Source organism: Olea europaea, unplaced genomic scaffold (genome assembly GCF_002742605.1).
Source record: "Olea europaea var. sylvestris unplaced genomic scaffold, O_europaea_v1 scaffold1038, whole genome shotgun sequence".
Classification (NCBI taxonomy): domain Eukaryota; kingdom Viridiplantae; phylum Streptophyta; class Magnoliopsida; order Lamiales; family Oleaceae; genus Olea; species Olea europaea.
The window spans coordinates 55,447-66,986 of NW_019227716.1; the positions used below are offsets into that span (position 1 = coordinate 55,447).

An 11,540-nucleotide genomic window follows, 5' to 3' on the forward strand; every position below is an offset into this window, starting at 1 on the left:
TGCCTTCATCATCTAAAAATGGGGAAGGGTAACGTGGGATGAGTTAACCCTCAGTAAGCAAACCCCATGCACATGATGCATGCTAATGACATGCATATGCACTACTTTAAAACGAAATGTATTTCTCAATACATATCCCCATTCTTTCTTTTTTTTTTTAAAAAAAAAAATATTAACATCATGAGCTCACTCGATGTATTGCATATAGCCAATCAAAATGCAATGGGCCATGTTATTTGGAACTTGAACGAATTCTACCAGTAGTACCGTAAAGCAGTTAACATTAACATTTAACATTCATCATTGAATATTGGTCTGGTGCGCCGATCCCTTACGTCCCATTTCCCACTCAAACTTCATGGCATAGACATAAATCTCGTAACAATATCATTTGGGATACATATCTTTAAACGTTCATTGAGTATGACATTTGGAAACATTTTATTCGTTGAAACTTATGTATGCTTACAGATGCATTGACGTGCATGAGTATGCATGAAACATTCATGTCATAAAACATAATGTTCACATTATAGCAAATTTATGTAACACATTCATACATTTAATAATATCATGTGTCATGAAGACAATGGGAGGTTTACTTGGAATCCTTAGCAATTATTTTTTGGATAACAAGTGAAAATGTCCCTATCCGCCCATGAAATCAACGTGCTGAAAATCCCAATTCAATTATGAACCATAAATGAAACTTCTCCAAACTCATCATTAGTTGTTATTTTTATATTAAATGGATAATAAATTATCTCAAAATTATCAGCATCTCACAAGTTATAAACTTAAATGCATGAAGAATATCTTATCTACATATACTAAACAATTAATTTGAATTTCCATGTTGCCACCATGTCAGACACGAAATTAATAGTCATGGATCACACTTGCATCATTTATTTAATGTCACCCATAATTAAAAGATACCACACCTATCAAAAGCTTATATGTATAAATTGTTTCAAATGATACATAAAGCAAAACCCAAATTGACTAGGGCCATGTTTGGACACTCTTAAAAACTTTACTGGTTGACAAGCATTATATCTATTCTAAAGAATTTCTAACAGCCCAATTCAATCATAAAAAGTTATCTTATAAAGTAATATTTTTGAAAAATTAAATGTAAGTACTTATACTTACTGGTAAGATTAGATTAAAATAGCAGTGTGTAGAAATCAATTGAGAGGACTTCAATATTGGTAAATAAGACATTTATATTTCTCTATATACATATAAGTAGATAAATACATATAAGTCTTTATTTAATTACTTATTTATCCTTGAGGAGACGACTTATCACGTAACAAACACTCATACGGCAAAATAGACATGGGAAAGGACCAAAACAATAAATGAAGTAAAGAATTGATAAAATTAGACTTCTTAGAAAATAAAGAAGAAAGTGATAGGTAATGTTCAATCCAATACATTAGCAATGTGGTTTAAATAAATCCGTAAAGCGTAATAACATGAAAATATAATATGCATAAATTCAATTTTGTATATTTTGATGTGAAAATGAAGCAGTTAAGTATTCATATGACTCAAATAATGAAGAATGAATTTATCAAGACACAAAGCATAAAATTCAAGCACAAGAAATATAACCAGAAAAATAAATAATTTTCTAGTACCTCGTGTGCAAGTCTTAAAATCCAAAAAGTTGCATTGGTGGAAGAATATGAGAATTTTCTTTGGTCTGATATTTTCGTGGTCCTAATGAATAAAAGGAAGTCCTTATTTTATAATGAGACGTTTAGTAATAGGGAAGGTATTTCCTTCTAATAATAAGTCCACTAATAAAGGAAAGCTTTTTGATACATAGTTAATTAAATCTAAATTGGCTGATTTCATTGGCTGGTCAAAAACTTAATTTCTTGCTTAGTTATTAATCAATTTAAATAAATAGAATATTCTTAATATAAAATTATCAAAGTCTCCAAGTAAAGGTTTAGGCTAGAAGCATACAACTAAATGAATATATCATATGATTTATTTTCATTTAATAGAATTGTATACACATTGTAATTATTGCTAAGCACACTGATCGTGAAGGAAGTAAAGTGTACATTCCATTGCAAAATATGATTAGTCACAAATCACAATAAAGATAGTTATAATAATTTAGTAAATATAATATTAATACATAATTTAGATAGACATGATATTCACAAGACAGATTTGCTTGATACCACCGTCTTTAAAAGGTTAGAGGTGAACAATGCTAACTACAGACGCAAACATCACAAAATTTGCTAAAATGATCTATTCAAATTCAACTTGTCGGATGCTTGTGATTGCTGTGATTCATGCGAACGTTTTATGAAAAGGGAATATTAATACTTTTACATGCTTTTCCTGGAAGAGAAAAAGAAAGATTGCTTTACCATGTACCTATGAGCAAATCTCAATAATAAAAATGGCAACTTATTATATTTAAATACTAAATCTCTAAAACTTCTCCAATAGCTTTTCAAAATTATCGTCCATTTCAACACCTTTCTTCCTTCTTTCTTCATATATTAATGCTTTGCCTAGCCTCTGATAGCTAAAGTTTCGAGTTAAAATAATTATCGTACTAGTTCCTGAATCCAAGGAACAAAAATTTCTAATGTATAAGATTACTCTCTTGTCATGTCATGTTACACTATTTTGGTATTGCATATTAAATTGGCTAGCAGAAGTTGTTGATGTTAGAATTAGTGATTCTATTCTGTCCTTGTTTTTCTAAACTTAAAAATATGCCTTGACTTTTTTGCACGTTGATGGAGTAGTAGAACTAAATATCATGAGAAGCCTATGCATATTTTGAATACGAAATTTGAGTAACACGAAATCATATAAACCTGATTTCTAGCTCACTAACCAACACACTTTTTTTTTTATTCTTCCAAAAGCATAGAATATGGAAAAATGGGTCTGGTTCGGACCTAGGTACCTATGATGCCTAAAGTGTAATAGTCCACACAGGCTGTGCCTAAAGCATGCCAAGCTACCTGAACCTTATGGCATAACACACTTTCACACCCCTAAAATAGCTACAGTTTTAATGGTGATTCATCAGACCATTTCCTTAACCACAAAATGGTTAGTATGAAGGTCCCAAGGGCCTGATTTTCAAGATCAACTGAAACTCCGAAAGCTAATAGCATAGAAATGTATGTTAGAAGGAAAATCTTCATGTTTCTTTCTGAATTGAATGTGACTTAGAATGCAAAGGCAACTTACTCAATTTATTGTTACATAAAAATTCTATAATATCAATTTTTTACTATCATTTTAAACTATGTTAACCGAAAAACGCTGTTTAGTTTATCTTGTCTTTAACTGCAATAATTTGAAATCTCTCATGAAAAGTGAAATCCGGAATCACGTGCCTGACCACTGAACTGATTAATATCTAAAAGATACTCTCCTATTTTAACATGGAATCCAGACTATTCGGCCTATTGAATCACTATCTTTCCAGATTCTCAGATATATTATCTTACAATTTTTTGAATGGTTTAGAGGGTATCAGATGAAGATGAAGATAGCAGATCTTCAGCCAAATTAGCAATTTTCAGCATATTTATCTTGGCAAAAAGGGAAAAAGAAATTATCACTCAAATAAACAAAGGTTCAAATAGAGATCAAAAATTCAGAGTAGGACTAGACAACCAAGAATCCTTGACAGAATGCAACCTATTTGAAGGATATAGACATAATTTATAGAGAAAATTGCAGCAGAGGCTCCAAACTTTTATAACATTAGCAGACTTTTCTCAAACTTTTGTTTTGTTGTAGCCGTCACCCCAAACCCTTAGAAACGTTGTGGCGGAGGCCCTTTTGGATGATTTTCATCCAAAAGTTTGTTATTTTACTAAAAAAATTGACTTTGATGACTTTTTAAATATTTTTAAAAGGGTAAAATGGTCACTTTTCATTTACTACATTAAAATAAGTTAAAATTAAATTACAAAAAAAAAAAATAAGAAATAAGATTAAGAAAAAAAAACAAAGTCGTCTTCTTCACCCCACTCCACCCCACCCCACCCTACCCTACCCTATCCCACCCCAATGCTTTAGGCTTCAGATAATCCATACACAAACAAAGAATTGTTGGTAAACCATTTTCACTCTCTACATTCTGATTCTACTCTACTTCCCAACTTTTTTTGTGGAATTATTTTCTCCCCAGTTTTATTTTTCGCCTCAATTATCTTACTCTATCTTCTCCGGCTCAATGGAAGTCTAAAAACCCAAAGAGAAACGGGATCCAATTCCCCGGAATTCGATTCGACACAGAAATTATTGCCATTGAATGAAGAATCTTCTAATCATGATCTCAACTGGGTCTCATATGAAAACGACAGCGACCCGAGTGCGACTTCATATCAGGGTCCCAATTTTTTTGCTGATTTGTTTTGTCGAATGGGACATGAGGGCACTATTCGAGGTTATAAATGAAGAATACGAAGATGAAGAAGAAGGAAACGAGGCGTCTCGGGAGGAGAAGAGAGAGGCCCAGATGGCTGTAATTGAAAAATACGCATATTTGTCATGTTATTACTCGGAATCCGATACAGAGACTTCATTGGAGGGAGATTCCCCCAAATTAGCTTGGGTTGCGTGGGGTGGGGTGGGTGGAAGAAGACTTTTTTTTTAATTTTTAATTCTTATTTTTTTAAATTTAATTTTAACTTATTTTAATATAGTAAATGGAAAGTGACCATTTTATTCTTTCAAAAATATTTAAAAAGTGGTCAAAGTCAATTTTCTTAGTCAACTAATAGACTTTTTGATGAAAACCGCCCAAAAGGGTCTCCGCCACAACGTTTCTAAAAGTTTGGAGTGACGACTGCAACAAAACAAAGGTTTGGAGAAAGTCTGCTAATGTTATAAAGGTTTGGGGCCTCTACTGCAATTTTCACTAATTTATATTTGATAGATAATATACAGACATCATATCATTATACAAAAGGTATCGTGGCTAAACGCAGACCTCTATCAACCACGGAAAGAAGAATGTAAAATGAGAATTGGATGCAGAATTACTGAATTTTGATATTATTTTTTAAATAATAACAACTTATTTTATTAAATAAGTGATTTTTCCCTGATTTGATAATGGGTATGTATGCTGTTCATTCCTACCTAGAAAAATTAGCATATATGCTAATATAACGGGTTTGATAGGCCTTGTTTGATATTCTTAACAAGCAAGTTGGAAATGTTAAGACTCTCTCTTTAGATTTTATGTTTTTCAAGAATGATGGTACTTTTAGTTATCATTTTATAACCCAACTTACAGAGAGCTTTGTAATCTCAGCCAATGTACACAGCATAATAAAGCTTAAAACAATACAGATTCATTATTCTAATAATATTTACATAAAAGAGAAAAGTGGAAGGTTAAGCAATTACATTCTGTCTGAAATTTTATCGGTTTCATCTTCACATTCCATGAGAGTTTGGACCACAGCAGCCATAGTGGGTTGCTTTATAACCCAACATACAGAGAGCTTTGTAATCTCAATCAATGTACACAACATAATAAAGCTTAAAACAATACAGATTCATTATTCTAATAATATTTACATTGTTGGAAAAAATGAGTGAGCGACTCACTTTTGGCACAATTTTTGGTGGGACCCATTGGTCCAATTTGAAATATCAAAGTTGATATGTGTTCTCTTCCGCGAGAACATCGAAGTCATGTATTTATTTGCCAAAAATGGAGCTCGGGTGAATGAGAAATTGGAGTTTAAAGTCGACCATTGGAAATGGTCTATGTTGGTGGGAAAATTATAGTTAACTTTGTCCCACATAGGAAAAACATGGAAATCAAACCACTTTATATATGGCTATGCATTGGAATGGTATGATCATGTGTAACATAGAGGCTCTCTCCACGTGCATGCGCAGGGGGTGCAAATCACGGACAGAAATAGCCTTCGGACCTTGAACTTGGATGCGAGGCACACAGAAATGTCGGACTGAACGGAGCAAAAACTGGCCAGTTTGGATTGTCTGCGTTTTGCAATTTTTTTTGTGATTTTTCCAAATGACTTTTGAGTGTCTGAAACTCCTAAAACTCCAACGGTCGAAATCGAAGTGTAACTCCAAAAACTGTAATGGTTAATACAGAAACTAATGGTCAGATTCAGTCTCTATAATTTCACTCAATTTCCAGTAGTTTATATGCTGCAATTTTCGTCTGCCTTCGTACAGTTTTGTTTTCTGTTTTTGTTCTGTCCCCTCCTATGTCATTCCAGTAAGGTGATATTATTCGAACACTCACTCAGTTCGCTGGAGTAGAACCGCGGTGCTGGAATTTTACTGGTTACCGTTATATTCTGGGAAACAGGCGTTCGAACTAAACCTCTAGCACTACGGTGAGGGGGCGAATTTGTCTTAAAGAAATTGTGTTTACACAGACATCGGGGTTAAAAGTTTATTTCCAAATATATATGCTTCCAATTTGAGTATATGTGCTTTAATTATTTGCAGATTTACATGCTTATAGATTTTATTTAGCTTTCTGAAATTTAAACTGCTTTTATGTTTCTGCAAATAATATAATTTGTCATTCTTATTTCAAGTAGTGATTTAGATAATAGTTAGTATCTAATTAATTTGTGAAAAATAAAATTAAGAAAAAATTTATCTGAATTTTTTTTTTTCGAAATTGTGTTTGTGCAAATTATATGAAAACAAACACCAAATTCTATGTTATCTAAAGTCATTGTATGAAAACAAATAGTTGTAGAAATTCTGTGTTTAATTCTCTACCAAATACGATCACTGTCATATACGGTGACTGCCTGCCAAATACGGTAAGTTGCACTGTCAAATACGGTAAGTAATTGTCAAATACGATAAGCAGCTGCCAAATATGGTAAACAATTGCCAAATATGGTAAGTGTGAACCCGGTGTCTAAAACAAAATACGGTACATGAAAACTCAATTCCACTCCATACACTACCGATTAAAAATAACAACATGCATAACAGATAAAAGTGGAAGGTTAAGCAATTACATTCTGTCTGGAATTTTATCGGTTTCATCTTCACATTCCATGAGAGTTTGGACCACAGCAGCCATAGTAGGCCGCTTGCTTTGGTCTTCCTTTACACAAGAAAGGCCTAATTGAATCAGTGTTGCTGCTTGTTTTCTGCTATAATTCCCTTCCAATCTTGAATCCACTATGCTCTCTACCCAAGAGGAGTTTCCACCCTCAGATTTTTCCTTCACTGTCCTGTCAAAACTTTTAAGAGGAATTTTTTGATTGTCAGCATCATCTACCACCCAATTTGAGAGTTTAATTCCCTTTACCATCTCGAGTATTACAACACCATATCCATAAACATCGACTTTTGCAGTGATTGGCTGGTTCAGAGCCCACTCTGGAGCCATATAGCCTTTCGTCCCTCGAATTCTTGTAATTTCAGAACCAGGGCTATCTCTCCGAAACAGCTTTGCAAGCCCAAAATCTGCAATCTTGGGTTGAAATTCACCGTCCAGAAGAATATTTTCTGGCTTCACGTCACAATGGATAACCCATTCTAGACATTCATGGTGGAGGTAGGCTAAACCTTTGGCTGTGCCTAATGCCACAGCAAATCTTTGTTTCCATCCCAGAAAATTTGAGTTGAAAAGATGTTTGTCAAGCGACATGTTGTCGACGTATTCATAAACTAAGAGTCGGTGTCTCCCTTCTGAACAAAATCCCCACATTCTCACAAGATTCATGTGATTGATCTTTCCTATGGTTCTCATCTCCGCCCAGAACTCGTCTTCTCCTTGAACCACATCTCCCAGTCTCTTCACGGCCACCACCCTATCATCTGCCAAAACACCCTTATAAACAGCGCCGGAGCCTCCTCGGCCTAGCTCTTCCCTGAAGTTTTTGGTTGCTTTCTTCAATTCGGCGTAGTTAAACCTCCTGAACTGATTTGATATCATGCGATATCCAGCTTCAACCGAAGCTGGAACCCCATGTTTTGTGAATAGAAACCACCAGCCTAATACAAAAAATAGGAGTTCAATTACTCCAAGGGCCAAGCAAAATGAGTAGATATACCCCCATCTCACTGTTTTCCTGGCGATGTTATACATAGAAGGAGAACCTACAAGAATTTCTGCTTCCCGAGATTCACACATAGTGCTGGAATCATGAAAAATTGATGGTTTTGATACTTGCAGACTCCTGGGAAGTTTAATATACACACTTCCAGGGAAATCTGGAGATGTAAAACCATTAAATAGATCACTTTTTACATAGCAATGACCGTTTCCCCAGGTCCTGTAGGTAAATCCCTTGCAACCGGAATCACTTCTACAAAGGTTCCAGCAAGCTTCCAGCGTAAAATTCGGCTTGTAATACAGATCCGACCCAAAGTAATCAGTCTGAGAAACCTCCAGGAATTTTACTCCTAAATTCAAGAGGGTTTGGTTGAACATAGGCTTACAACCAGCATTCCAGTCACTCGGATCATTTGCTGTATACCCAGGAGTACATATACACTTGGGTTTCGGTGCATAAACACATATCCCATTAGTTCCACATGCCCCATGAACTTGACAAGGTTGTGAAATTGCTTGCCATGTAATCATCCATAGCCCTGTTGAATTAATCAAACTATAGATTCTAAGATTCCCATCAGGATCTATAGTTAACCTTCTTTTTATCCCAGATCCCATATCAGAAGCACTGGCTTGATAATGATCACTTGAAAAAAGCACGCCCATATCATCTAAAACTGCAAATCTGCTTCCATTGTAGTTGGTTCTACCACTTGTATAGATGTCAGAATCAGGATTTGGCCAGTAGAGGCTAGATATTTGGGGGCTATCAGATATCAACGATAAAACATTGTCACTACCAAAATATAAATTGAAATAACCTGATTCCAAGCTTCCTTTTCTTAAGGATGATATCAATCTTTTGTCCTTCGTCAACAATTGAGAAGGTAAAAGAGTATCAGTAGGAACATCAAAACTTTCCCAGAGAATATCGCCTTGTCGATTCTTCAAAACGAGGTTGCCTGTATTTAGAAGCTCAGCCGCAGCAACATCAGTATTGGTTGTATTTGTCTGCCACTTAATCCTGCCATCAACATCTGTCAAGACCATGGTTCCATCTCCCCTTAGAGATACTCTTGAGCCCTGGCCGTTGACTGGCATGTCCCGGTGGGCTGTCCAAACAACAGTTTTGTCTTTGGAATTGGTGAACCAAATTGCAAACCAATAAGCGTTGCTTCCCATTCCAGAAAAGCCACAGGTAAATGTATTATCTGGTGAGGTGATGAAATCATCGCCTTCGACAGATATAGAATCACCCCTTCTCAAATGAAGCAGAGACTTCGAATTTGCAGAACGAGAAAAGGACAAAACGATTAGTAAAAAGAGGAGAATACAGAGACTGTTGTCTTTGGTAGCTATCCTGTTGTTAAAGAAGGAAATCTTACAAAGCAATTTGAGAGTCTGGCTTCTCATTTTGGAACGCATTATGCTTATACCAAGAAAATGGAATGTGTAATCATTGAAGTAAACTTTATAGATAAGAATGAGTGTATTTATTAGAAGAGTTTCAGGATATGGACAGAAGGAGCAAATTTCCAGGTTTATTAATGCAAATATCACAAGCCAGGTCTGTTTACACAACATTGAAAATCCTCCACGTTATTAATCTATTTTAAAATTATAATATGGGTAAAAATCTAAAAATAAAAATTAGCCGTAGTTATCTTGTTAACTTCATTGTCAACGACCGCAGGTGCACGGAGGACATTAAGAGACTAAAATCAATGGATTATGTCTGCGTGACACGAGAGATGACTTCAGCATTCTATCCTCAAAAGAAAAACCAAAAGGATATTTTGTTTAATTCTATTCAAACAAATTTAAAAGAGAAACCAAATACCGTATAAATGTAGAAAGAAAGCATAAAGTAAACGCGATGATGAAAGAATTTGACAAGTAATTCACAGTCTTGATCTATAAATAGTAATTTGTCTGATAAAATTCTATTTTCTATCTAGAAACAAATATCTTATTATTATCTTTAATCTTTCAAGTTCACATCTCAACTAATAAATTCCTTTTAAGTCACTTCAAGTTTCAACAACTTTCTAAATAATATTTGTAGAAAAGAAAACATAAAAAGAGAATCAAAAGAAGAGTTGATAACTAGTTTGATTAGTCTCACTTGTTTGTCACATCCATTTGATCTTATTTGGAATATTCAATAATTCAATGTGATAACTATGCAGTTTTAAGAATATAATGCAATATATTTTAAACGACTGCAGCTTAATGGTGTGTTCTGTCTATAATATTTTTTGTTGTCAATGTCTGGGGGAGGGGTAGGGGTGGACCCAGACGACTTAAGTTAGGGGGTCAAAAATAAAATTTATAGGGTATCTTCTAATAAAAAAGTCTAAAAAAAAATGTCGAACAATTTTTTATTTTTTTTTCCAGAATCTAGAGGGTCAATTGACCCTGTATTTCCCCCGCCCCCCCAAGGTCTGCCCCTGGGGAGGGGCTTGGTGGAAGTTTTTAATAATGCAACTGGACAGATGTGTAATCATTATTTAATTGAAATATATGGTAAGGATGCGTTTGATAAGGTTTTTATCATGGATAGCGCTTGGTGGATGTAATTCATGTATAAAGCGGTGTTCACACCCTTCACTTGGGGTGAGACCCGCGAACCAAGACTTTTCCATTTATTATTGTTTCTATATTTTGTCAAAGAACTTTCCAAAAGAGCTAGATCAACTTTTTTCTAAAATCTCTTTTAACTAGACAAAAAGTGCATCAAAAAATTTATCGAAACATATTCAAAAATAACTTCCGAATCTCATAAATAACTTTTAGAGCCTTGCCAAACCGACCCTAAACGTAAAATTAAATATACATATAGAATTCTTCAATATATATATATACTTTGAGAAAATTGTAGTATTAATCTCCAACAAAGGGCCTCTAACAAGCATATGGCAAACCTTTTACGGGGGAAAGCATTCGTTCTACAATCAATTTATAAATTATTTGAAAGTTAAATGTCTATCATTATTTCAAAGTTAAATATTAATTTTAGCTAAACTTTCAGAATTACTACTCATTTACTATCCAAATATTGAAGCACCCACTACTATTTATAAAAATTTATAAATTTACTAAATGAAGACTTAAGCCTTCCGTAAAGTAATCCTTGATTCTTGGTGAACCACTTTCGATTAATAGTTCGTTAAAATGTTCGTGAAAAACGGGCAACACTAATTAGATTGGGAAGCAAAACAATAAAATGGGTACTATATCATAGATTAAAATATTTATAATGACCGGAAGAACAAAAACATCATTTGATTTAAAAGATATAACAATTGGATTAACTTCCAATACGAGTAGGCCTTACAATCTTGGATATACTATGTAGCATTGACTTTCACATGAACACACTCCTAAAGTTTAAGTATATTAAGCCATTCAGTTATTTAAAATTAATTATGCTAGTATAATGCAAGTGAACAATATA

General features: G+C 34.1%; 2 protein-coding genes across 2 annotated transcripts in view; both read right to left on the reverse strand.

The window, feature by feature from the left end:
- Positions 1 to 6,884: 6,884 nt before the first annotated feature.
- LOC111372841 (putative receptor protein kinase ZmPK1) lies at positions 6,885 to 9,630 on the reverse strand. Its single transcript, XM_022995256.1, has one exon. It carries the CDS (start codon positions 9,506 to 9,508, stop codon positions 7,034 to 7,036), a length of 2,475 nt encoding a protein of 824 aa, XP_022851024.1. The 5' UTR covers positions 9,509 to 9,630; the 3' UTR covers positions 6,885 to 7,033.
- LOC111372836 (putative receptor protein kinase ZmPK1) overlaps positions 9,591 to 11,540 on the reverse strand; it is a 16,584-nt gene continuing 14,634 nt past the window's right edge. The window contains exon 2 of the mRNA XM_022995251.1: positions 9,591 to 9,652. Coding sequence (XP_022851019.1) covers positions 9,591 to 9,652 — 62 coding nt within the window. The remainder of the gene's footprint in view (positions 9,653 to 11,540) is intronic.